Source organism: Rhamphochromis longiceps, linkage group LG3 (genome assembly GCF_057381845.1).
Source record: "Rhamphochromis longiceps isolate RC_006_pf linkage group LG3, R_longiceps_female_GT1.1, whole genome shotgun sequence".
NCBI lineage: Eukaryota > Metazoa > Chordata > Actinopteri > Cichliformes > Cichlidae > Rhamphochromis > Rhamphochromis longiceps.
This window is the reverse complement of record NC_140559.1, coordinates 37232684-37260205: the sequence shown is the minus strand read 5'-3', so window position 1 is coordinate 37260205 and position 27522 is coordinate 37232684. Positions and strand designations below refer to the sequence as shown.

The following is a 27522-nucleotide window of genomic DNA, read 5'->3' as shown; positions in this document are numbered from 1 at the left end:
TCTAAAAAAATAAACATTTAGTCTGATTTGATGTTACAATTAAAAAAGTGTTTTTATCTGAAGAGTAAATATCTGGTTTCAACTGTATATTTGATGATTGTCAGCACAAAGAGGGAGAGAGAGGAACAGAGATTGAGATGGAGAATGAGGACAGAACAGAGATGAACAAGAGCAGGTGAGACACACATGTTAGTCAAATGGTTGTTTACCAAAAGTATCACCGTATCATAGGTACTCATGTATCTTGTACCTAGTGTTTCTTTTTAGGTTTGTTATTTTTCAAATTCTATATTAAGTTATGCAGGCTTGTTTGCACAACAAGGCTAAATAATTACATAAACTTTTCTCAGTCTAAATAGTGGACTTTGTAGAATTAAAAAATAAGTGTAGTGCAGGTCTATGATGATTTTTAGTGCTACTATCATCTAGTTCTGATTCTGGTTCTGTCTTGGTTAAGTCCTCAGTAGTCCTGATTTTGAACTGTTGTAGTCCTGTTTTAATTCCAGATCAGTTCTTGGTCTGGTTGAATTGGGGTTTAGTCCTCGTGTCTTGATACAGCCCCGACTTTGTTCTGCCTTGCTGCTTAATTAAAAAACTAGTTTATGGTGTCCTGCATATTTGATATATATTTTTCCTATATGAAGTCATTCTTTTTTGAACAAAACTCAAAACAGAGCCTATTAATCTTTCAGTCTTTCAGTCATTTCTAAAATAATAATCCCACATGCATACTACCCTTTAGGGCTAAGCCCCGGGTGTTTCAAATGTCTGGCTCCGCCTCTGACCCCACCTAGAATAATGGATTTATTAAGGAAACTTAATATAAAGGAAACTTACTGTGTCAGCTCCGCCTGTGGGCGTGGCCAAACACGCCTGCGATATGAACTCTTTATAGTCTGTAAACAGGACGATAACAGCCGATGGAAACATGCTGTCATGTGACGATTCACCACGAACAGTATGTAAACAAGCCTGTGTGAAGCGCCCCCTTGATACATGCCCCCCCCCCCACACACACACACACTCTGCTGGCTCGTGGAGACGTCACGGTCACACAGAGGCTTCTTTATACAAGCCAAATGTTTCTGTTTTCTTCTTTTCTTTTTCTTCACAAACTGAAAATCTGAGACTTTTAGTTTCAGATTAAAAAACTCATCCAATCATTTTCAGCTCTGCAAACTTTTAGTAACTTTTCTCAATAAATCAACAATCCTGATCGATGGTGAACGTGTGTTTCAGAGGAAAGTCAAACGCTGTGCTCCTGACTCTACAACCATGTGTACCACTATAACACCACGATTACACGGTCAGTGGATGCAGCTGGTGTTACACACAGACACACAGATTCATTCAGATTCAAAACAACTTTATTCTCCATCTTCCACGTTAACACAGACAGCGTGCATTTAAACCCTGCCCCCCTCGCTAACAGCATGGGGGCACATCAGATTCAGAGCTGCAGGCTGAGAGCACGCGAATATGAAGCTCCGTGTTTGGTTTTCATAAAAGTAAACCACAGGAGTCGTCTCACTGCTGGGAGTCCTCATCCTCCATTGGTTCCGCCTTTGGTTCTTCTGTTGAAGAGAAACAGAGAGGTGGTCAGACGGGCCAGAGCAGGCTCACAAATAAGAGATGTATTGATTTATTACCTTTGAAATCCTGCTTGAGTGAAAGCTCCTCCTCCAGCTGGAAGTTAGGCCACAAATCTTCCACCAAGGCTTTAGCACCTTTAAAGTCATCAAATTGGATTTCAAATGGGACATTCCCATCGGTTTTTCTGCAGAACGTGAGGTTCTCTCTCAGAAGGTCACAGTCAAAGTTCAGCACCTGACAGAGAGCAGAGAAGACGAGCGACGTTTATGAGGAGAAACTACAAAACTTTGTTATGAACAAACGCTCAGAAATACACACTACACTTTAGCACACAAAGACACCTGCTGTACAGAGTGAGGAGGAGGTGACAGTACCTGTCCGTACTCCACGTACAGGGCGATGGCGACATTATCCCAAACATAAAACTGACAATCAGACCCAAATAGACGCTGAGTGTCCATCTGGTTTTCGTCAGGTTTTCGGATCAACTCATAGCTGAGAGGAAGGTCAGAGACACACACAGCATTTTAACCAATCAGCTGAAAGAGGACTTCAGCCTGCTGCAGTGTGACAGGTCCATCACACTGATGCTCACAGCCAGAGTGAAGCAAAGGAGCCAATCATTGGAGAGAGTGAAACTGATTTAGTTGCTTTTTCAATACATTTCAACCAACAGCCCTTCAGTGACCTTTGGTTAACATTTTTACCCGTGTGATTCTTACCTGTGTGTCTCGCACATGGCCTCCGGTCTCCAGATGAAGCATCCATCTTTGTAAGAGCAGACAGCGTTCGGGTCATTATGAGGGAGCAAAGGATACTCTGAGAAGAGCTCCTGATTGGCCGGGCTGTGGACCAGGACAACATGTACCACTTCCTGTTTGTACAGGGAGGTTTTGTACACCCTCATGATGGGCTGAGCTCCGGAGCAAAACTGGCAACAATAATAGAGACACACCTGTTACACTGGTGTACTGACACACACACACGGCAGATCCTGTTCGTGGCCACAGGATGTTCTTCTTTGTCTCTGTGGTCGTTTACTCTCTCAGCCTGATGTTACTTTCAGTCTGAGATGATGGATAAATGAATTGTAAGAAACCCTCCCACCCTCTACACACATTACTCTAAAAGTATGCAGTCAGTACCTGCTTGCCGTAGGCCTCCAGCACCTCCTGCACTGTGAAGGTGAAGCGGTACGATCCAAAGATGGACTTCTCACTGAAGGCTGGAGAGGTGGCAAACTTCCACAGGAAGCTCTTCTGCTTCGCTGTCTGCTCCTCCGTCCTGTCTGGGTAGGTCCTCTTCAGGAGCCTCGCCTCAGCCTTCTGGATCTCCTCAGTTCCCACAGCCAGACTCCACCACACCAGGGAGTTATTTTGAGGATCAGAGGTACCTCCACGAGGATCCTTGAAGCCTTCGTCCTTCCAGATCCGAAGTAGTGCCCGTCGCTGTGTGTCATGTTTCAGTTGAGCCACATGAAACTCAGGTTGAGGGTAATCAGGGATGTTTTCTTTGGAGAGGTATTTAGAGTATAAATGAGTACTTCGAGCTACTTCTTTTAAATGACTCAGCTTTGCATGCTCTCTTATTAAATAATCTTCAGGAATTCCACGGCTGTTTCTTGTTCTCTGCATGATCAGATGTAAATCAAAAACCTAAATTAATGGTCTGTACTGTGTAGAGGGCGAGCGCACCGTCAGCTGGTGTGAAGAGAAGTAAGGTCTTCTCTGTGACAGCCAACCGTTTTTTCCATACCACACCCAGTGACTAATGACGCGCTTACTAGGAAATGCAGTTCAACCCGAATAGTTACTTCTTGGAAAACTGAGTCCCGTCACACCCAGTGACTAATGACGCGCTTACTAGGAAATGAAACTTACTCTTTGAACACGCACGCGCGCGCACACACACACACACACACACACACACACACACACACACAGTTGTGATGATCTATTTCATGGTGTAGTGTCTCTTTGACAGTTCAACCCGAATAGTTACTTCTTGGAAAACTGAGTCCCGTCTCCTTACCTGTCCACATGTGAGTCATCTTCCTCCCTCCACACAGACAGTCAGAGGGTCAGACCTCAGATATGTACATGTTACTGATTGTTAACATTCTCCATCACATGCTATAATGGGCTGATTAGACTGTTCCTGGTATATTTTTACATAATATATTTCTAAATTATGATCTTTTTAAACTGCGTCTTTTAACATCTCCTTCCTCGTTCTCAGCAGAATTAGTCAACCTATCATGAGCAGCCTAAGGAGCTTGGAAAGAAAAGCGTCTGGACTTCTTTAAGTTGCTTGAAGATGTTTCACCTCTCATCCGAGAAGCTTCTTCAGTCCTATGGTCAAATGGTGGAGAGTCCCGGTTTTAGTCAGTCTGTCAGTTTCCTGATGAGTTGTGAGGGGTGGATTGAATGCTGAACTGAAGTCTATAAACAGCATTCTGGCGTAGGTGTTGTTGTTGTCCAGGTGTGAGAGGACAGAGTGCAGTGCGATGGAGACTGCATCCTCTGTGCTCCTGTTCTGGCGGTATGCGAATTGGTGGGGGTCCAGGGTGGGGGGGAGACAGGATTTGAAGTGTGCTAGGACCAGCTGCTCTAAGCACTTAGTGATGATGGGGGTGAGTGCTACTGGGCGGTAGTCATTGAGGCTAGATGGGTTGGAGTTTTTGGGTATCGGGACGATGGAGGTGGATTTGAAGCAGGCTGGTACCACAGCGTGGGCCAAGGACAGGTTGAATATGTCTGTGAGCACTCCTGCAAGCTCCCCAGAACACGCTCTGAGAACACGCCCGGGGATGCCATCAGGACCTGCAGCCTTGTGGACATTGATCCTGCTCAGCACCGCTCCTACATCGGTGGGGGAGAGAGTCAGAGGTTGGTGGTCTGGCGTCACGTCTGCTTTGGTTGTGGTTGTGGGGTTCCCTCGCTCAAAACGAGCATAAAAGTTGTTGAACTCGTTGAGGAAGGAGACATCAGAGGATGCGGGGGAGGGTTTGGTGGTCCTGTAGTCTGTGATGGTCTGGAGTCCTTGCCACATGCGTCGGGGGTTGGAGTTGGAGAAGTGTTCTTCTACCTTCTTTTTGTAATGGTGTTTGGCTTTTTTGATGCCCTTCTTTAGATTAGCCCTGGCTGTACTGTAGGCGTGTGCATCTCCTGACCTAAAGGCAGTGTTGCGGGCCTTCAGGAGGAGACGAACATCGCGGTTCATCCAAGGCTTCTGGTAGGGGTACATGGTGATCCGTTTCTGGGTGGTGACACAATCTGTGGTTTCAGAGATGTAATCCAGTACAGATGAGACGTACTGGTCCAGGTCTGTGTGGGTGAACATATTCCAGTCTGTGTTTTTAAATCTGTCCTGGAGCACTGCGTCTGTCCCCTCTGGCCACACTTTAATTGTCCTCACAGCAGGTTTCACACGTTGGATGAGTGGTGAATACCTAGGTGTGAGGAACAGGGAGAGATGGTCCGATTGTCCAATGTGGGGGAGGGGTGTGGCTTTGTAGGCTCCAGCCAGGTTGGAATACACATGGTCTAAAGTCTTGTCTCCTCTGGTGTGGCAGGAGACATGTTGTGTGTGTGAGGGTTTTGTAAAGAGAGGGTATTTTGCTTGTACAATTTGGTAGCTGCTAGGGTATTAAATTGTATTTTGTTGATTGTAGCTGATGTTAGAAAAGCTTTAGAAAGGAGTTCCACCTCCACTACATGCTACATCAACACGTTCTCACTCCTAACTAGTCATATACACGTAAAATCTCTGTCTTGTTCCTGTTTCTTTCATTTAAGGAATATTTCTAAACTGCAACATATGGTCTCCTTAGCTGAACTGGAAAAAATTGTCCATGCATTTGTGTCATCGCGTTTAGATTATTATAATTCCCTGTTTACCAGCTTGGATAAATCATCACTTTCTCGCCTCCAAGCTATACAAAACGCAGCAGCCAGACTACTAACTTGCTCTAGCAAGCGAGCTCACATCACTCCTATTTTATGTTCTTTACATTGGCTCCCAATAGATTTTAGAATTCGTTTTAAAATTATTGTTTTAACGTACAGCGCACTAAATGGCCAAGCCCCAGATTATTTATCCAAGCTTCTCACAAAATACACTACTGCTCGCCGTCTCCGCTCACAGACTAAGAGTTTGTTTGTTTCTCCCAGAACACGTCTGAAGATGAAAGGGGTCTGTGGCACCAATGCTGTGGAAAAGTCTACCTCTACAACTACGTTTGGTTGACTCTGTGGAATCTTTTAAAAAGCAGTTAAAAACTTTACTGTTCAAACAAGCTTTCTGTTGACCAATGCTTTTTACATTTTTATATTTTTAATTTACATTTAAACTCTATATTGTGTATATTGTGCAGCTGATTGACTGAGCAATGTCATGACGTGTGTGTACTGATGGAAAATATAAAGAGGAACACGGAAACATTCATCATCTCTGACACAGTAGAAATATCTGTTTGACCGGCAGTTCAACAGCTTATTAGTAAGTTTGTTTCTCATTATTATTTGTAAATATGTATACAAATGGTTGGTTTTTTGTACTGTTTTTATCAATAAATCTCAGCAACAAAGGACAAACACCCATGTGTGTTGATTTCTCCCTAAGATGGCAAACTGAAACACTCCAAGTTGGTGACTTTTGGAGATTTATTTCCCTGGATGATTGAGAATGCATCAAGATGAAACACAAAAGGAAGTTCACAGCTTTTAGCAGCTCCCCCACCCCCTCATCCACACACCCCCACTCCCCTCCCTCCTGAATTCCTTTTTAACTACCTAATATACATATGAATGACTAGCCAATTTAGCTTCCACTTGGCTGAAGCTAAAGCTTAGCTAAAAGCCTACCAGCCATTTGGCTGGTGGCGGGTTTTATAGGTAGAAAGGTAGAAGCCTGGGACTCCTAGGAGTCCCAGGCTTCTACCTTTATAGGTAGAAGGTAGAAGGTAGAAGCCTGGGACTCCTAGGAGTCCCAGGCTTCTACCTTTCTACCTATACCTTCTACCTTTCTACCTATAAAACCCGCCACCTTTATAGGTAGAAGGTAGAAGGTAGAAGCCTGATATAATGATACATGATATCATTTCATTCATTTCAAAGGTTTATTTGCATGACGCACAAACACACAATTGAAAGGTACAAATGTGCATGACACGAATTCAAACGTGCTGCAGATGTGTGTCACCAGTTGATCTGGCTGTAGGCTGTGGCACTTGGCCAGAGGTGGCGCTGGTTGACTCGAGTCCATGTTAGTGCACAAAGTAAACTGCTCGCTTTAGTTGTGGAGCAAAAACGCTGAATTCGGTGAAATAAACCGTGCGAGTGGAACGATAACGACGACAAGAGTCTCCCGATCGTTTACTCTTGCTGTCCTGTGAACAACAACGGCGTGGTGTTACTTGTTTGCTGTTTTCGCGATCGCGTCGCGCATGAGGATATCACCAGGTAAACTCGCCACATTTTTAAACATTTTGTTGTTCAACAGCATCAAGACTGACGGAGTGTGTTTGAGACAACCTCACAAGTGTCACAGGTGACACAATTGGCGTTTTTTTGCTGGTTTGTCGGTAGCAGCTACTGAAACGCAAGACTGCCACACATCTGTTCGACCAACGCCAGTTGATCTAAACGCCAGTTGATCTGGAACACCGGCGCTTCATGTGTCTTGTCTGAAACACGACACAAACCGACAGGGTTTATGCGGGATCAGGGCTGACGAAGGCTTCAAGGCTCCTCAAAGTAGCTCAACTCAACTCTCCCTGGTGTGGTGGAGTCTGGCCGTGAGGCCCGAGGAGATCCAGTCGGCTGAGACGAGGCTCCTGGATGAGACCTACCCAAAGCGGACGGAGGAGCAGGCCGCGAAGCAGGAGAACTTCCTGTGGAAGTTCGCCTCCTCTCCAGCCTTTAGTGAGAAGTCCAGGTATGGCTCATACCGCTTCACCTTCCCCGTGGAGGAGGTGCTGACCGCCTACAGCGAGCAGGTAATGACTAACACTTAATGTTTACAACTATCCTTTGACGCACCGCTCCTCTAAAACAGCAATAATGATAATTATTAGGTTATCTACATTGTTATGTAAATAACAAAATAACTTAAAGCACAAAAATGGGGAAACGTAGTCCGAAGTCTTTATTATTAAGGGCCATCAGTCAAACAATATTGTTTGCTCTGGGTTTAAACAGCGCGTTGTGTGTGACATCTTCTTTTGCGCATGCGGGCCGCTTTGAGCGTTCACAGTAGAGCGCGTTTGCAGTCGCATTTTATTTGTAGTGTGAACGAGCAGACAAAAAAATTTGATTCGATCAAAAAATCGGAATTGAGCATTAACACCTGCAGTGTGAACGTAGCCTAATGTAGTATACCACCACAGCCACCTAAACCAACCCAGAGCTCTATGAGACAGTTTGCAGAAGTCTGTGACCCAGCAAGACATAACTCAGCTGATAAAGACATGGCAAACATGACTGCACTTGATTTCCAATTATTTTCAGTTGCGGACGATAAAGGATTCAGAAAGTTTATTCATGCACTGAATATTATGTAATTCCAAACAGGAAAACACTCCCAAAAAATCATCCAGGCCTATATGACAGAGAATGTGCATCTTCTTTTTGTTTTGCATATTTTAATTTATATTTTATTGTGTTGTGGTTTGCAATGTTTGGTTTTGTTTCAATTTAAATTTGTTTAAAAGGAAAAAGCTGAAAATTAAAATCGTTAAATGTTGAAATGTAAATAGTTGGTTTTTGATTTTATAATTTATTTTTTACATTTTATGTGGAGTGAATAAATAAAAGCACATCAGTAATTCATTTTGTCCATAATTTTATATTGTTGTTGATAATAAATTAATTAAAGCAATAAAACGGGGTGATGCTTCCACTTTTTCATGTCCAGTTTTGCTCCGGAGATCCGCCCATCATGAGGGTGTTCAAGACAAATCTGTTCAAACAGGAAGTGGAGTACGCTGTGCTGGTCCACAGCCCAGCCAATCAGGAGCTCTTCTCAGAGTATCCTTTGTTTCTGTATGATGACCCGAACGCAGTCTGCACTTACAGAGACGGACATTTCGTCTGGAGACCAGAGGCCATGTGTGAGACACACAGGTAAGAATCACACAGGTAAAAATGTTAATGGACTCTCATGAAGTATGTTCACAGCTGTGCACCTCAGAATCAGCTGACCTTTACCAGTAATGGGGACAGGCCATACATTTGATTTTTTGTTGTTATTGTTTTATTTTGTCAGCATTTTTGGTCTCAAACTTCATAAGTCCAGCAGATGTCCACATGAAGATTTCACAGCTGAAAAACATATTTAAATCTAACCAGCTGTGAGCATCAGTACGATGACACATCACTGTCTGAATAATCCTCAGTAGTTTATTGTCTGTGACGTAGAGGATCAGAGCTCGGCGTCTGATGTGTGATGTCATAAAGTGCATCCTGGGTAAACCTTGAGGCTCAACATATGGAATAGCTGGCTGATCAGGAAAGGTTGAAGCAGTGTGAGCTGGGCCCCCTGGTGCCCCGCAGTAATAACAGAAAATAGTTTGAAGTGACTCACAAGTATGTACAGTTTATTTATTTAAATAAAAGCTGAATTCAAACTGGTACCAGGCAGGGCCATGCAGAGAGGTTTAAAGTAGTGATGTTCGATTCGTGAACGAATCGTTCAATACTCGAGAATCACTTTACTGACTCGTGAATCATGATTCACAAGCCCAACTGACTCACTGACTCATCCCTGTTGCTGTTAGCAAACTAATTCCATTAGTAGAAATATATCTAGCTTATAATTAAAATTGTGGGGGGGGGGGGGACAACAGCCAGTTTCGTAACAAAAGCATTTCTGCTCTGAACTGGAAGAAAAAACCCTGAGTAGAAGCTCACATCAAGAAAATAGCTCCTCGGTTCAGAGTAGCATCGCGCTGCTAACATGCTAACAACACATTTGAGCTACTCACCCCCTCGCTTCCTGTGCTGAATCGTAAGCATAAGCGAATCACTCAGGACTCGCTCACCCCCTCCCTCCTGTGCTGAATCAAAGAGCGAATGAATCACTCAGGACTCACTAACCTCCTCCCTCCTGTGCTGAATCAAAGAGCGAATGAATCACTCAGGACTCACTAACCTCCTCCCTCCTGTGCTGAATCAAAGAGCGAATGAATCACTCAGGACTCACTAACCTCCTCCCTCCTGTGCTGAATCAAAGAGCGAATGAATCACTCAGGACTCACTCACCCCCTCCTTCCTGTGCTGAATCATAGAGCGAGCGAACGAATCACTCACTCACCCCCTCCCTCCTGGGTCACAGCTTCTTCTTCTTCTTGGTTGGTAACCAATGTTAAGGCGCATTACCGCCCCCTGGCTCACAGCGCAGTGGACATTTAGATGAGAAAATATATATTTGACACACTTAAGGAAAATACTAATAAAATACAAATAAACAAAATAAATGTTTATTAAGCAATTTTGATAGGAAATTGCTTAATTTTAGAAATGTTTTTGCTCTTTTTTCTCTATAAAATAGTTTTTTTTGTTTGTTTTTTTAATCATTCATCTTAGCAGTGGGATTTACATGAAAAGGGAAACAAATTAAGTTTGAGTGAAAATGTAAAATTTTGGCACTCTCTGGTCAACTGACTCAGTGAATCAAATGACTCAAAAAACCTGATTCACTTTGGTGAGTGACTCATTAACACTCGATTCAGTAAAAAGAATCAAATTTACCATCACTAGTTTAAAGGGGCGGGTGCTCAAAGTTAAAAAGGGGCACATTGAACCAGGCTGAATAACAACAACACACATTCATCAAGAATCTAATATGGGATCGCATCATACTATATCACTGTTCTGAGGTGGCGACAAGGCAAAGCAAACGTAGCCGATGTTTTACCTGATGGGTACAATGTTGCTGTTGAGGGGTTGCTGTGGATAGTGCTGCTGATAGTGCAGCACTGTGCTGATCTGAGACTGTAGACATTAAAAAGTCCATAGGAGAGATGGTAGCTGATTAAACAAGTGTCATGAGATAATAACAAAATGCAAAGATTGGTGACAGCGCTTGGAACCATAAGGCAACAAACAACTGTGAGAAATAATTTAGGCTCTGCCTGTGAATCACTCTTTGCTTCTCTTCTTCCTTCCATCCCATCATTTCATATATCACTCTCCACTTGCTGTCTATCTGAGAACAAGGCACAACTTGCTATTGCAATAAACTATAATCTAATTATCCACACCTAACAACTCTTGCACTTAATCTATAATAAAATGATGACAGAAAAATGTTATAGCACTGCCTTTAGTAGCCTCACACAGCTCCTGCTGTTTCCTCCTCATGTCCTTACCAGCCATGTCTGGACAATGTTATATCATGAGTAATAATTTTTAAAAAATCCATATAATAATAATAATAATAACTTTATTTATAAAGCGCTTTCAAACAAAGTGCTGTACAACTATTTAAAACTAAAAAGATAAAAAAATAAAATAAAAGCGATACATAGCAATACAGGTAAAAGACACAATACAAGTTAAAAACAGTAAAAATTTAAAAACTAAAAGCCATAGAATTAAGACTTGTAAGATAAGGTGAACAAATGTGTCTTCAGCTTAGTTTTAAAAACCTCCACAGAGCATGCCTGCCTAACATCTTGAGGGAGGTTGTTCCACAGAAACGGGGCACGAAAAGAAAAAGCACGCTCTCCAATTGTCTTTTTTCTGGCTCTAGGAACCTTTAGAAGGCCAGAGTCCTGAGATCGGAGAGCACGGGATGGAACGTAAAGATGTAAAAGGTCGGAGAGGTATGAAGGTGCCAGTCCGTTTAAAGCCTTGTAGGTGAGCAGCAGGACCTTAAAATCTGCTCGAACCTGACAAGGTAGCCAATGAAGAGAGTTCAGTACAGGGCTAATGTGCTCAAATTTCCCAGTTCTTGTTAAAATGCGAGCAGCTGCATTTTGCACCATCTGTAGACCTCTAAAACTTTTCTTTGGTAGCCCAGAAAGAAGAGCATCACAATAATCAATACGTGAGGACACAAATGCATGGACAAGAACCTCTGCAGTGTCGCTTGACAAAACTTGTCTGATTCTGGCGATGTTCCTCAAATGATAAAAGGCGGTCTTTGTTATCTCTTTTACATGAGACTCGAAAGAGAGCACCACGTCAAACCACACGCCCAAGTTTTTTACCTTGTCCCTACAATTTATGACACTGTCATCAATTCTCAAGATGGAATTTTGGGACAAGTGCTGAAATTTGTACATAAAACACACACATGCACGCACACACAGTGACATTTTAGACCTTCTTCAGAATACTGTATATACTATGGGCATCACAGTGCTGATCCAGAATCCTTACATTATTATTTATTACTAGAGCTACAATAATAAAGCAATGAGGAGGGGGAAGTAATAAATATGAAATAATGTATTTATGATGATTCCATTTGTTTCACTATCCACTCTGTGCAGGGGCAAAGCTTATTACATTTTTAAACTGTAGAGATACAAAAATTTTACTGCTGTAAAATCCAAATTTTGTCTTATTTAAAATATAAATCTAATATAATCTGCTTCTTAATGTATGTTCTTTAAAATACAGCGTGTGTTTTTTTAAATATTATAATAATGCATAATTATATGGACATGCATATTAGATCGTTTTTAGTGAAATATAATCCCTCCAGAAAGGCAGGAAAAGCCCGGAAACTTACTTTAAAACTAAATATGTTTCTAAATACTTTAAAACTAAATATGTTCCCTAAAACGGTGACAGAGCTACAGACCCATGACAGCCTTACACAGGTAGCCAGCAGCTGTGACCAGCACTACTTGTGCAGTTAATACAAGGACAGGTAATGTTTGTCGCGCTGTTGCACACACAGCACGCTCGTTTGTTTCAGTTCGTCAGTTGCAACAAGACAGCTTACCAACGTGTACGTAATAAGCCAATACTCCTGTGTGCTACACACTACAGTGTACGCTGTACACCTACTTACTGGTTTTGTCGCATCAGTCTGTGTCTCTGAGTTAACTTGTGTTTCTCCTACAGCTCCAGACTGCAAAAAATGCGCGTGCTCTTTGTGAGCTCGTTCCCGGCTCGTAACCAGCGCGTTCTGCCGTCAAGAGCGATCAAGCCAGATCCTTTTATTTAGCAAAACTGTGATTAATAGTATATATTATTGTTGAGGGGCACAGACAGGAATCCGCACGCCTACACACATAAAAAATAAATAAATAAATAAATTTCTTTTTTAAAGTTGCCTCAACAAAAGGGCACCCATCAGGAAAGGGGCGGGTGCTCAAGCCCCTCCAGCCCCCCCCCTCTGCACGTGCCTGGTACCAGGTGATTCATTTGTCATTATCTGGCCTAAATTCACTGCTTGATTAGAGCAAAGATTTAATGTTTAAAGCAGTGTGGGATTTTGTGGACGGATATCTCTATGCAATAGTAGTATAACCCCACCTCTCGCCGTATGACAGCTGGGATAGGCTCCAGCGACCCTGATGAGGATAAGTGGACAGAGCATGGGTGGATATGTAAAGCAGTATTAAAAACGAATGATAAAACTAATAACCTCTTAAAACATTCATTTAAATACTTGTTTTGACAAATTAGAAAAATCTGATGAAAATGAACGACTTCATTAACAAATTGTTAATTTTCCGTGACTGCTGTTGTTGCTCGTGACGGTTTTAGTGTTGCAGGCTTTAATAAACTGAATGACTGTCTCTCTCTGACCTTCCTCTCAGTTATGCGTTGATCCAAAGACCTGATGAAAACCAGATGACCGTTCGGCCCTGGGGTAGTTGGCCTCCATTTTATGTTTGGGATCATGTCGCACTTGCTCTGCATGTGGAAAACGGACAGGTACCCTCCTCTTCTTCCTCACTCTTCAGAGACACCTGAAACATTTTAGAAGAGGAACTGAGTTTTATTTTGCTTGTTTCATATCCTATAACTGCTGTCAGCTCCCCACTGAGATGCATTATCACCCCATCAAGAGAATCTGAAGCTTGTCTGCACTCTAAAAACTATTGTTTAAGCTCAACAAAAAAAATTAACGCAAGAGTTTCCATTACTCTTTTTGATTACGATAACTTATGTTGAAATTAGATTGAACCAACAAACTATATTGAGTTAGGGGAATTAACTTTTCCTCCATAATCAAAGGTGATTTTAATTACCATTTACGTAATATTTGGTAGCTTAAAAACATATTTTTAAGTTGTTTACTCATAAAAATTATGTTCCTCCAATTACTTTTTCCACATTATTTAAAATGATTTTTAAGTGTTATGTAATTAATTACAGCAATTACAAAAACAATTTTTTAAAGTTCATTATTTAAAATATTAAGTTGCTGATTTTCATCATTATTATCATCATTTTAGCTTTCTCTTATTTTTTTATTTTTATTTTATTGTAATAGCTTTTAAGAAAGGAATTCATTCAACATTTTTTTTTATCAAAAAACTTTTTTATTTTTTAACTGTAGGCATTTCAACACTTTGTATTTAAAAAGTGGAAATAAACCAGAAATTTAGATTTATACCATCACAGCCAAGTTATAGAATATGCCTTTATGTATTTAACACCACAGAAACAAATGTGTTCAATTGGTAAAAAATCTACTTAGAAAACATTTTGTTACAGTAATACTTCCATGCAAGTGTTCAGTAAATGTTAACTTTCAATGCCTACCAAACTTTACAAGATCTTGCATCTTTCTATTACACAATGCAGCAAACACCTTTAAGATCAATGTTACACATATAAGATTCCAAACAGTTAACAATTTTTGAAACAGAGTGAACATCTTTAACATAATGATGGTTCCATCAAGGTCAAGGAACAGCTTCTGAACAACTTCAAAAGTATATTTCAGATCCTTGCATTAGCTCAGATTGAGAGCATATATTATGCCCATGAGCAAAACACAGCACCTTGGGAAATTCTGGCCCTCCATGATTTTTGTTTCCTCCACCACAATGGTTGCAGTCTTATGGTTAGATCCAGGGGTGTACCGGTCACTGATGCTGGCAGTTTTCATCACCTGCCTTTCAAGGTTGACCTTAAGTTCTTCGGTGTTAACTTAAGGCCAACCTTAAGTTAAGGAATTAATAGGTTAATTCACTAACCTATTTTTAAAAAAATAGGTTAGTGAATTATAGATTAGACTTTTATACTTATTGAAGCTTAATGAATTCAGATGATCAATGGAACACACACACACACACACACACACACACACACACACACACACACACACACACACACACACACACATACACACACACACAATGCTGAATGACTTACACCAAACTCCATGAAAAGGACCTCTTCCTTCTCTCCAAGGAAAGTGATAAGGCAGCAGATGGCTACTTCTCTGCGTGTTTCAATTGTATTGTGCTATTTAAGAAAAAATAAAATATGAGTATAAAATACATGGGTGACTCCTATGGAACACCAGGACTGCCAACAAAGTGCATTTCAAAGCTACCCAAAGTCTAAATAGTTGTCCTACCTCAAGAAGCATGTCCTTGATCTGCCTGATTCTCACTCCCTTAGCTCCTCCCCTTGATAAAATGACATCCATCAGTTTTGGGGTGCAATGGTCAAGTGTAGCCATTCAAGGCTTACAGTGGTTATTCTCTTGAACTCCTCCTTTATCTGTAGAACACGCAAACAGAAGAATTAAACCTTGCAGACTCTTAGCTATACTGCATTAATGAATGCTCTAATACATTATTTAAAGAGAATAGATGTGATCTAAGGCTACCCCAAGTTTTGAGGGAACCAAAACAATCGTGGTGAAGACAAAAGAGACTTCCGCACCATAACCGTGGTGTAATCTCTAATGTTTTAGCAACCCTGTTTTTGCAGAGGCTTCGAATTTACACATTGTTCACTCCCAGCCCATTTTGTAAAAAATGTGTCCCAACTTAACAAAGCACTAATGACCCTAGATTATCACACTATACTAACTGCTTACATAAAGTCTTAATGTTAAGTAGATTCACATAGCCTATGCCAGAATAATGCTATTGGAATGACATTAACAATATTTCACAATCTGATTTAAAAAAACAAACAAACAAAAAAAACAAAGATAGCTACAGCTCTTAAGATCAAGAACAATACTTACTTTAAGCTGTATCACAATACTAAATCAATGTAATATTACGTATAGGTCATGCAAGTTTTATAAAGATATAAAATAGGTGAGCCAGACGGAAAAAAGAAGCCTCTAGGTTATCCCTCTGACAAAACTATTCACAGTTTAAAGGCTTCTAATTTTGGTAAAAAGAAAAACAAAATCAGCCTATGATCGAAATTAGATTGCACTGTGTAGCAAGACTTTAACCATGCTTTTCCTAGCCACAGTTGCACTCTCTAGCTGAAGACTTTTGTCAAATGAAACTTTTTAAGTCTTATCCTCTCCTGTGCTAAAGTTTAGAATGGCTAGCATTAGCTACATGTGGTAGTGCAAAGTATTTCCTTATCTGTATGAGCATCACATCATACACAAATCCACTACAGGTGACTAGCACAAATGGTAAATGGCCTGTATTTATATAGTGCTTTACTAGTCCCTAATGACCCCAAAGCGCTTTACATATCCAGTCATCCACCCATTCACACACACATTCACACACTGGTGAGCTACAATGGCAAGCTACATTGTAGCCACAGCCACCCTGGGGCGCACTGACAGAGGCGAGGCTGCCGGACACTGGCGCCACCGGGCCCTCTGACCACCACCAGTAGGCAACGGATGAAGTGTCTTGCCCAAGGACACAACGACCGAGACTGTCCAAGCCGGGGCTCGAACCAGCAACCTTCCGATTACATGGCGAACGCCCAACTCAAATGCTTTGCTTTGGTAGAACTGTTATTTGTAAATGAAATGTTACTTACCTTGAAATGTCTTTTATAAAAGCTTGCACCATGCAATGCAACATGTGTGAATTTGCCGGGGCTAGTTAAGTCAGTAGGGGAGGGAATTTGAAATCAGAAGTTACAGTGGAAAAAAATAAGTTATCTATTAAATTTCTTTAAGTAATTACAACTTGAATTTTATTTTGAACCCACTAACATTGGGATTTAATTTCAAATTTCAAATAAAATTAATTTAATGTAATTACCAACATTATTAATTCAACACAACCCAAAAAAATAAAGTTTGCAACTTAGAAGGTCTATCTTAATCAATAAATTAGAATTTTTATGTTGCAGCCATGGATTTAATCAAGTGGTGGTAAAAGGCCTGATGAATTACTTTTTAGAGTGTTGATAACAGAAGTTCTTTGGGATTACCTTTACAGGGAGTGCAGAATTATTAGGCAAATGAGTATTTTGTCCACTTCATCCTCTTCATGCATGTTGTCTTACTCCAAGCTGTATAGGCTCAAAAGCCTACTACCAATTAAGCATATTAGGTGATGTGCATCTCTGTAATGAGAAGGGGTGTGGTCTAATGACATCAACACCCTATATCAGGTGTGCATAATTATTAGGCAACGTCCTTTCCTTTGGCAAAATGGGTCAAAAGAAGGACTTGACAGGCTCAGAAAAGTCAAAAATAGTGAGATATCTTGCAGAGGGATGCAGCAGTCTCAAAATTGCAAAGCTTCTGAAGCGTGATCATCGAACAATCAAGCGTTTCATTCAAAATAGTCAACAGGGTCGCAAGATGCGTGTGGAAAAACCAAGGCGCAAAATAACTGCCCATGAACTGAGAAAAGTCAAGCGTGCAGCTGCCAAGATGCCACTTGCCACCAGTTTGGCCATATTTCAGAGCTGCAACATCACTGGAGTGCCCAAAAGCACAAGGTGTGCAATACTCAGAGACATGGCCAAGGTAAGAAAGGCTGAAAGACGACCACCACTGAACAAGACACACAAGCTGAAACGTCAAGACTGGGCCAAGAAATATCTCAAGACGGATTTTTCTAAGGTTTTATGGACTGATGAAATGAGAGTGAGTCTTGATGGGCCAGATGGATGGGCCCATGGCTGGATTGGTAAAGGGCAGAGAGCTCCAGTCCGACTCAGACGCCAGCAAGGTGGAGGTGGAGTACTGGTTTGGGCTGGTATCATCAAAGATGAGCTTGTGGGGCCTTTTTGGGTTGAGGATGGAGTCAAGCTCAACTCCCAGTCCTACTGCCAGTTTCTGGAAGACACCTTCTTCAAGCAGTGGTACAGGAAGAAGTCTGCATCCTTCAAGAAAAACATGATTTTCATGCAGGACAATGCTCCATCACACGCGTCCAAGTACTCCACAGCGTGGCTGGCAAGAAAGGGTATAAAAGAAGAAAAACTAATGACATGGCCTCCTTGTTCACCTGATCTGAACCCCATTGAGAACCTGTGGTCCATCATCAAATGTGAGATTTACAAGGAGGGAAAACAGTACACCTCTCTGAACAGTGTCTGGGAGGCTGTGGTTGCTGCTGCACGCAATGTTGATGGTGAACAGATCAAAACACTGACAGAATCCATGGATGGCAGGCTTTTGAGTGTCCTTGCAAAGAAAGGTGGCTATATTGGTCGCTGATTTGTTTTTGTTTTGTTTTTGAATGTCAGAAATGTATATTTGTGAATGTGGAGATGTTATATTGGTGTCACTGGTAAAAATAAATAATTGAAATGGGTATATATTTGTTTTTTGTTAAGTTGCCTAATAATTATGCACAGTAATAGTCACCTGCACACACAGATATCCCCCTAAAATAGCTAAAACTAAAAACAAACTAAAAACTACTTCCAAAAACATTCAGCTTTGATATTAATGAGTTTTTTGGGTTCATTGAGAACATGGTTGTTGTTCAATAATAAAATTATTCCTCAAAAATACAACTTGCCTAATATTTCTGCACTCCCTGTAATATTTTAAGCAGATGCAGATAAATAAATGTAGTCCCAGGTGTAGAGTGCACTGGTTGCAGAAGAGAGAAGGATGCGACACCGAGGATGTGGACAAGTGGGTGAAGAATTTGTCTGACACACAGCTCACCCAAACAGAGAAAAATATCCTTGATAAAGGGTTGAATTTTGCTGTCACACTGAGACAAATCCTGCTAGTGGAGCTGATCACAGCCACAGAAACAGCAATTCATAACAACAATATTGCAGAAGTGGAAGCAGAGCAACTACGGACGAATGTTTCGGCCTGTCTCAGCAATGCAAAGCCCCCAGCATCCAACACCACCATGGAGGAGAGGAAGGCACTCACATCACTACGTAATAACAACAATATTATCATCCTTCCGGCAGACAAGGGTAGGTGCACAGTACTGCTAAACCAGAAAGACTATCATGAGAAAATTTTGTCACTGCTCAGTGACGAAAATACTTATGAGCCCCTGAAATGAGAGCCATGAAGTGGTTACAGGAAGAGGGTGATAGACTGTCTGAAGCAGTTAGAACACGACAAGGCTATTGACTGGACCTCATACCACAGGCTGTACCCAGAGGAATCTACACCAAGTCTGTATGGTTTACCGAAAATACATAAACAGGGTGCACCTTTAAGACTGATTGTCTGTATGATCAGCTTGGTCACCTATAACACCTCTAAGTTTCTGGCTTCGATCCTCAACCCGCTGGTGGGCAGCTCTGAACACCACATCCAGAGAAGGTGAGAGATGTCATTATGGAGGCAGATTAAACCAACAGCAACAGGACCACTCTCAGCATCGACCAGGTGTGTTTGAACTATGTCTTCATTCCACCTGTTTCTCAAACAAGGGTCAGTACTACAGGCAGAAACATGGGTGTGCCATGGGCTCCCCAGTTTCATCCATCGTGGTCAATTTGTACATGGAAGGAGTGGAAAAGAGGGCTTTGCTGTCCTACCCTGGCACACCACCAAGCCATTGGTTCAGGTATGTGGATGACACCTGGGTGAAAATAAAATCTCAGGACGTACCACAATTCACGGATCACATTAACTCGATGAACCGACACATCAAATTCACCAGGGAGGATATGAAAAGTGACAGGTTAGCCTTCTTAGACTGTGAGATTTCCATCAGTAATGGGGGACATCTAAAAGCTGACGTGTACCGTAAACCTACGCATACGGATCAGTATTTAAGGTTTGACTCTCATCATCTGTCATAAAGGCCAGGAGGTCAGTACATGAAAATGGACCCAGATGCAGCGCTTACTAGGGTTTCTTTAGGCACCAGTGTGTTTATTCAATAACACAAAAATACATGTTCCATGAAAAACCAGCAATCACCTACAACGAGAAAGATTCTGAGGACGAAGGAATCACAGGGGTGAAGGTACTGTAATAGAGAAAGAGACTGAGTAGAGTAAAGACAGATATGAGGGAGGGAAAACTACAACTGACTGGTTAAGTCTTACTTGTAGGCAGAGGCGAGAGACTCTGGAGGAGGGGGTGAAGGGCCGAGTGAGTGAATGAGGTGGGGGAGAGGTCCTGAGTTCCAGTGATTCCAGAGAGAATGAGGACAGGCAGGTGACTACAGAGCAGGGACTGAATCCAGAGAAGACGTAGTGGTGCAAAGATGCAAACCTTGTAACGTTTAAAACAATTATAATTTCTTGTAACAGCGACCAGTGTCCAGACAGGTGAGTTCTGAGTGATCGGCTCATTTCTACTAAACAACAACAAAGAAAGGTAAGTACGCAACAGAGTCATAAGGCAAAGGTTCTTTTTCGAGTCCTGGTAACCACCATAGGGTAGCTGACGGACTGGAGAGGAACTGATGGAGACGGAGCTTGGAAAGAAAAGCGTCTGGACTTCTTTAAGAAGACGTTTCATCTGAGAAGCTTCTTTAGTTCTAGGGTCAAATGGTGGAGAGTCCCAGATTTAAGCTCTGTGGGAGTGTTGATCAGTGGTAATTTGCATATTAATGAACATAAACTGATCTCCCAGCACACTGTGAGTCACCTGGTGATGACAAAACGTTTCTCCCACTGAAAATGTCCAGATGAACAGAATCAACTTTTTGAGAATCTGCTATTTAACATTTCAATTTGTAGGAAAATAGCACAAACTGAAAACATAACGTCTGGCCTCTTTTGATGAACATACATGATAAGTAATAAAAACAGTTTCTCTAAATGAAGTAATAGTTTATATATTTGCAACAACAGATTACTACATGTCTTTCATGTTTTTGTCTTTTCCTTTTTAAGATGCTGAAGTTTGATGTTGATCGACTGAGTGCAAACCTCACATTCTGTGATCAGGACAATGTGAAAATCCCTCTTAAATTCAACTTTGATCATTTTGAGGATGCTAAAAATGTGGTGAGACATTTGTGGCCCAAATCCACCCCACTGAAGAGGGAGCCTTCGATCTGGGATTTCACAGGTAATATAATCTGCAATTAAAACTCACATTTCTTCTGCCAGTGTGGGTGGAGTCAGCTTTAGGTGGACATTAGGACAAGTGCAGGTTTTGATAAATGACTGCTGGCTCCATATTTCAGCTCCAGAGATTGCTGCTTGCTTAAAACATAACTTAAATGTAGTGATGAATTATCTGACCCTAACTTTAATAATGACATTTTTTTCACAAAGATGGACCTTTGTACTTGCCACCTGTGATGACTTAGACCTCAGAGGGCAAAAACCCAAGATCATGGGGCAACATTTGCTTTGCTTTCAGACAAACATAAGGATCCAAGCACAGAGCCAGACACAGGAAGACTTCACAGCAGTTATTTGCAGTAGAGAGTTGTCTTGGTGCTCATCAACAGTTTCCTTTCAGTTTGCCAGTCTTACTATAATAGCAACACTGTACTGGAAGGATGCTCTGTCACTCCTCCAGCTGGTCATTACAAGGACCTACAGTAGACGTGACAGAGGTGGTGGACAGAAGAACAAGTGTTATTGGAGGCGAGTAGATTGAATTCGACAGGTTGAATTATAGTTTCATTCACAGGCTTCCTCTTGAAGGTGTCTGCAAACCTATAACCACGAGCTGATCAAAACTTGTAGAGTTGGGGCTCTGAGCATCTGAGCATCTCTTCTGGCTCTTGGAGGAGGCGGACGCATCTCTCCCTCTCCCTCCCTTATCTTTCCTGCTTCGCTTCTATGTCCTCGTCTAGTCTTGTCTAACCCTAACCCTCAGAGAGCCTCTGTGTCTCGGTCTTGTTCTCTAACTCCTAAAGAATTATGGATTTGATCAACTGGTAACGTAATGCAATTGACACTCTCTCCTGGGTTTGGGAGAGCCTGAGTGTCCTGGAGGGACGTTCCCTGCCGGACACACGATGGACGGGTGGCAGAAGTGGCGCATCGTGTGTCTGGTGGGACTGTCTATCGAGGACATCGATATATAACGGGGTTCCTGCTGATCAGAGCTGGCTCGGCCCTGGCTTATTGGTAAAAGAAGAAAGCGGTGACAGGTGTTCAAAACCCCACAAGGCTAGCTGCTATGATCGAAGGGCTGGGACGAGCTGTGAGTACTTAGACTGTTAGAACGCAAGAAAGATCTTGGAGAAGCTCACGGCTATCATCATCTCAATCAATCAATCAATCAATCAATCACCTCTGGTCACCATAAGCATTTTGCACTGCTCCTCGGGCTGAAGGATTCTTAAAATTTCAGAAGCACAAACCTACAACACAGGAACAATTCAAAGTGTTTATTTACAGCAACAGAGCTCAATAACTGCAGTATTTTCACCTGAGCAGGTTTCATGGAGGAGCCCACAGGCAGGAGAGTAATGGGAAAGTTTAAGGTCCAAATGCCATCGTATCTAAACTGCGATGATCCCACGAGCAGCAGGAAACACACTGTGGGAATCGAAAATAAGGAGACCAGAAGGGTCAGCCTGAGCCTAGAAAGATGACTCTAAGTCTTCTCCTCTCTATTTCAGCTGAACAACCAAACAACGATCCACTGACAAAGGCAGAGGAGGATTCAATGGAGTTTGAAAACTCCCAGCAGTGAAGTGGCAGCCTCAGTCTTCACCCCCCCAGGTTCATCTATGTTCTTTAGATTAGAATAGAATAGAATAGAATGTTTTTTTATTGTCACCAGCATCTCCTCCTCAGTGCAAACATGTGGGAAAAGAAAGGTGGGTGAGGTGCAGTTCTGCAGCACTATATACACATGAACAGTAGTCAAAATACCTAATGTACAAATATACAAATCCAGTCAAGAAAAATAAATAAATAGAGTTTTGTATTTACAGTTTGGGTTATTGCACAGTGGTGATGGGTCTTTGGATTGGGAGGGTGTAATGGTGTCGTCAGTGCATGTGTGAGATCAGAGTGGTCATGGCCTTTGGGAAAAAACTGTTCTGGAGTCTGTGTGTCTTTGTGCTGATGCACCTGTAGCGCCTCCCTCAGGGAAGCAGGTTGAACAGGTCAAAACTGTCTTTACTTTCAAAGAAACCAAACACTGAGCTTCACAGAGTCTCACAGTATGAAGATGTGCATGTTTATTTATTTTACTTATTGTATTTAGAAAGAGGGACGATACATATTAATGAACATTTTAACAAATGTAAATATGCCAGATTATAGCCTTGGGCTAATTTCCACACATTAGTAAAAACATACAGAGACACTATTTACAGATCATGTGACAGTGATCACATTATACTACAACAAACTGACAAGAAGAGGACAATAACGGAAACACATCGATTATATTGCACATGCCCTGACTGTCCTGATATTGCACTGACCAGCTCCTTATTGGGAGCCGTGGGGTTTTTTTTCTTTCTCTCACTCTCTCTCTCTCTCTCTCTCGCACTTTTTTTCCGCTTCACTCCACACGGGAGCCTTGTGCTGTGCGCTGGGAAGAGGGGGGAGGGGCGGTAGTTGCACTCGCAGTAGCACAGGAACAGAGTGGGAGGGAGAGAGAGAGAAAGAGAGTCAGGGATAGTAATCATTCACAACTATTTTCAGTTGCAGATGATAAAGGATTCAGAAAGTTTATTCTTGCAGTTAAAAATATGAAATACAAAAAGAAGATGCACATTCTCTGTCATATGCCCATATGACAGAGAATGTGCATCTTCTTTTTATTTATTACATTTTATGTGGAGTGAATAAATAAAAGTATATTTACGGTGGCCCCTAGAGACGAAGCACGTACAAACTCCAAAACACATACAAAAGACAAGAGTAGTGCTCCAGGATGCTCGGCGCAGTGTTGAGCTTTTGTTAGCTAGTGGCTACACAAGCCAGGAAGTACCAACGACCAGATTTGGTGTGTGGTAGTAACAGGTAAATGAAGATTTTTTTTTAAAATTATTTAAATATATATGAGTGCCTGTGTATAAATACACAAACAATACACATATGCTTTCATGCTTTCAATTGTGTAATTTAAGTGATCTAGGTAGCTCTGTTTTGGAAGTTCAGTTCATGCTACAAAAGTGTTTTGGAGTTTGTACGTGTTTTGTCTCTAGGGGCCACCGTATATATTTATATATAAACATATATAAATAAAACCACTTTTTTTTACATTAGTAATTCCTGTTCTGCATAATTTTATATTGTTGTTAATAATAAATTAATTAAAGCAACAAAACAACCTGAAGAGCCGGTTGGGAGCTGGTTGGGGGTCGAAAGAGCCGGCTCTTTTTAGTGAGCCGAGCCGAAAGAGCCAGTTCTCTAAAAAGAGCCGGAAATCCCATCACTAAAAGTCATACTTCAAGTTACTGCTGCCAAAGGTGGTTTTACTACTGTATCAAAGGGTTTATTTAGTATATCACACAGATTAGGTTTTGTGAAATAAACGATCATACAGTGTAATATGTCGTGTTAATCTTAAGACCTCAATGTTTTTTAATGTCCTGATATATTAATTTTTAGAATTAACAGATGGTGTGTTTTGTTTTTAAGACTGTAGTTTCATAAGTGCACAGATCCACTGAAGGGGTTAAACCAGTTGATCAAACAGTGATTTGTATTGACATCATCGCCATTGATTATATGTAGCTGAGAGAAATCAGTTACCATCCTCATCCTTGTAGTAATAAAAGAAAACATTGTAGAAAGATCTGACTTTTAAGTGTAACTGTTCAAACCCTGTAAAATAAACCCTGTTAAAAAATTCAGATTTGTGTATCATGAGTAGCAATGAATTTCTTGTTGCTTTTCTTTGCTATTGCCCTCCTGCACTGGCTTCACTTTTCACCTCTTTTATGCATCGATATATTGTCTGTGTACAACACATGTTCTGTCCTTGCTTTTGTTGAAATACAAGGTTGAAAACAACAAGGTTGCAACAAAATGACAGTGGAGATAAAAACCTTTCAGCCCCTGTAAGGCTACAGCCGTGGTGACATCAGTGCTTTATATTCAGTGTGAAAGCAGCCTCAGTGAAACCAAAGCCAAGGATCCTGGCAGAAAATGGTGCAGTGTTTCCTCTTGGATAAGAGACCTAAAGGAGATTGCTTTGCTGTCAGCATGAACCTACTTTCCATCATATGAAAGACATCTCACAAAATCACTTCACAGGTCCTGAGGTGACTTTGTCGGCACCCTTGAATGTTTCTTTTTGTTTCTTGCCGAGCCAAGATTCAGAGCCTTTCAAGTCCGAGGAGGTTTTTCTGTAAGGGAGGAAAGGACCAGTTGACAGAGTATATCTTTCGAGATCAGCAAGTTCATGTGACTTTCTGTGGAGTGTGTGTCGGAGCCGGAAAAGGAAAGTAAATTACTTCACTCACAGGCTGCAGGTCAAATTAGCACTGAAACATTAAAAAACACTTCCAGACCACAAGAGCCTTGTGGACTTCTAGGAAAGAAGAGGCTACTAACATAAAGCCTGTGTTACTGCTTATTTCACACACTAGCGTATGTTTTACTGGAAAATGACTTCTCTTTGGGAGTAATAACTAAAATTGAACGTGCCTTTTTGGTCATTATTACACTTTTTTGTCCTTCTATTGAAAAGAAACAGTTTTAGAGGTAAAGAGCATGGATGCTCTTTTCAGCTGTAAGCCTACAATAACCTTTTGTCCAGCATAAGGTTTTGTCCAGCATAGGAAGTGAGAAAAATTTGTCCACCCAGGAGGGTTTGGTTGTATTTTTGAAGACATATTGATTAAATTGGACAGTGAGGATGATCTTAAAGGGTTTCCCCATAAAGACTGGAAACAGGATGGTCTGAGTTGGTAAGAAGAGGGTGTGTTTTGTCACCAAGTCCTTGCTTCCAAAATTTATTCTGGCTCAACCAACAGACAGCTGGCAGTGGTTTCATCTAGCTTCTCTTTAAACTCTCAGCTTAGGAGAAAATATGCACACCTCCCAAAGTGTTTTAATGCTGTAAGACAGGCGTATCAAAGTCAGGCCAAATTTAATCTTAAGAGGCCCAGACAGCTAAAACTATGTCTAATAACTTTACTGGGAAGAAGTTCAGCTGTACATTAAATATAATAAACCACCTATTTAAAAACTGATTGTGAACAGCATGAAGCTTCTTAAGAAAAATGTGCACAGCTTCAAAAATGCATCACAGTTGTTCCACACGTTAAAGCTATAATGCTGCCGTAGTAAAAGTCAGTCCCACTCTTTTGGCTTAATTGTAGAAAAAGTGCAGGCAGCTCTTATCCAGACTTTGTCCTATAATTACAAAATATAAGATTTATTTTATTTTGCAAAATAACTTGTGCTGTGAATCTACAAAAAACCGTAATAAAATTCAATAGTATATAGTGAAAAAACTGGATGTTTTTGTTATATAACAGAATAGTGTTTTTTCTTCAATAAGAACTGCAAAACTGAGGAAAATACAGCTAAAAGTCCAAAATGTATGCTCTCTCTCTTTTTTCTTTCTTTTTGGAAATTTTCACATTTTCACAAAGCTTGGGCTCTTTTTGGCTCCCAGGCTATCAGACATTATTCAGTAAAGCCCAGCAACATTTGTATTATATATAATTGATTTAATTGACATGTTTCATCTTCATGAAGATCATCATGAGAGTATAAGACAAACTGTGCTGGAGCTGTAACCTACAGACTTTATGCTCTTCTTCATGTGGAAGTAGATGAAAACCTGTACTCTGTCTCTCCAGTCATGCCGGTCTAAAAGCTAGACAGCATCTGCTGACGAAGCTTTTGGCGCCCATGAGGAGGAGCAGCACACACAGGAGACTAAAACCCACGAAAACCTTCTAAACTGTCGACTCAATGAAATCCTCTTGGGAACTTTGAGCATAATACAACACAAACTCTCGTAGAGGATACAAAGGCAGAGCGATACATGTTTTGAAATGACAAGTAGCGGGCGCATCTAATACACGCAGAGCCTCCACAAAAAAATACATACAAGCAAAGCACAGCGGCCAGTGCCACGCTAATTTTGGCGCAGTGCATGCGTGTCCGATGTGAAAGGGCCTTTACTCTGTAAAGAGTAAAGGTCTTAATGATGATGTAATAACATAAAAGTAGACCCCACATACCAACACAAATCCCTAATGAGGACACACATCTCTAAGATCTTTCTCTTAGTAGAAGAGAAAAGATCTGCGAACTGGAATCAGCTGATCATGGCAAGAGTGCAAGAACCAATATGTGGGAACGATAGAAAGGCAGACTTGGACTACTGGGAACCAGTTTTCTACAAGAGCCGGTTCTCAATTCCAGTCCCTAATGATTCAGCAAGGCAGAGGAAGGAAACACTTCTTAAAGCGGTTGTGAGATGAAACATTTCAAAAACAGGAGGACATCAGGGAGAGAGCGCTCAGGCGTTTTTTATTATTCCTGTAAGGACTTTTCTGAAGATCGATCTTTTCCGTCTGGCGACAGCTTTTCACTCACTTCAATGAGGAATAATGCAGTGTGTATAGCTGTGGAAATGGGTTATTATAATTAGAATAGTTTCTCATAAACTCTCAAAACATGTACATCACTTTTCAAAGCTTTCAGAGGAGTGTTTTGCTTTGACTCGAAATTATTA

General features: G+C 41.2%; 2 protein-coding genes and 1 long non-coding RNA gene across 3 annotated transcripts; 1 reads left to right on the top strand and 2 right to left on the bottom strand.

Annotated features, from left to right (window-relative positions):
- Positions 1–1493: 1493 nt before the first annotated feature.
- LOC146674456 (uncharacterized) lies at positions 1494–3346 on the bottom strand. Its single transcript, XM_085401068.1, has 6 exons — positions 3335–3346; positions 2739–3248; positions 2316–2524; positions 1968–2088; positions 1650–1827; positions 1494–1574 (listed from the first exon to the last, which is right to left on the bottom strand). Exons 1-6 carry the CDS (start codon positions 3344–3346, stop codon positions 1528–1530), a joined length of 1077 nt encoding a protein of 358 aa, XP_085257194.1. The 3' UTR covers positions 1494–1527.
- A 3918-nt stretch (positions 3347–7264) lies between these two features.
- LOC146674454 (uncharacterized) lies at positions 7265–22719 on the top strand (the record flags this gene model as incomplete). Its single annotated transcript, XM_085401067.1, has 5 exons — positions 7265–7591; positions 8509–8717; positions 13373–13490; positions 20793–20970; positions 22484–22719. Coding segments are annotated over 5 exons (906 nt in total), but the record flags the coding sequence as incomplete, so codon positions are not given.
- Positions 14585–15285, bottom strand: LOC146674455 (uncharacterized). The gene is made up of 3 exons (XR_014909282.1): positions 15148–15285; positions 14940–15032; positions 14585–14761 (listed from the first exon to the last, which is right to left on the bottom strand). It is a non-coding gene; the product is annotated as an uncharacterized LOC146674455 (long non-coding RNA).
- Positions 22720–27522: the final 4803 nt, after the last annotated feature.

Excerpts from the sequence above, each read along its gene's own strand:
- LOC146674456 (XM_085401068.1), bottom strand. Across the intron at positions 2,089-2,315 it reads GCCATGTGCGAGACACACAG|CTATGAGTTGATCCGAAAAC; the intron begins GTAAGAATCACA and ends CCTTCCTCTCAG. Across the intron at positions 1,828-1,967 it reads TGTACGTGGAGTACGGACAG|GTGCTGAACTTTGACTGTGA; the intron begins GTACTGTCACCT and ends GCTCTCTGTCAG.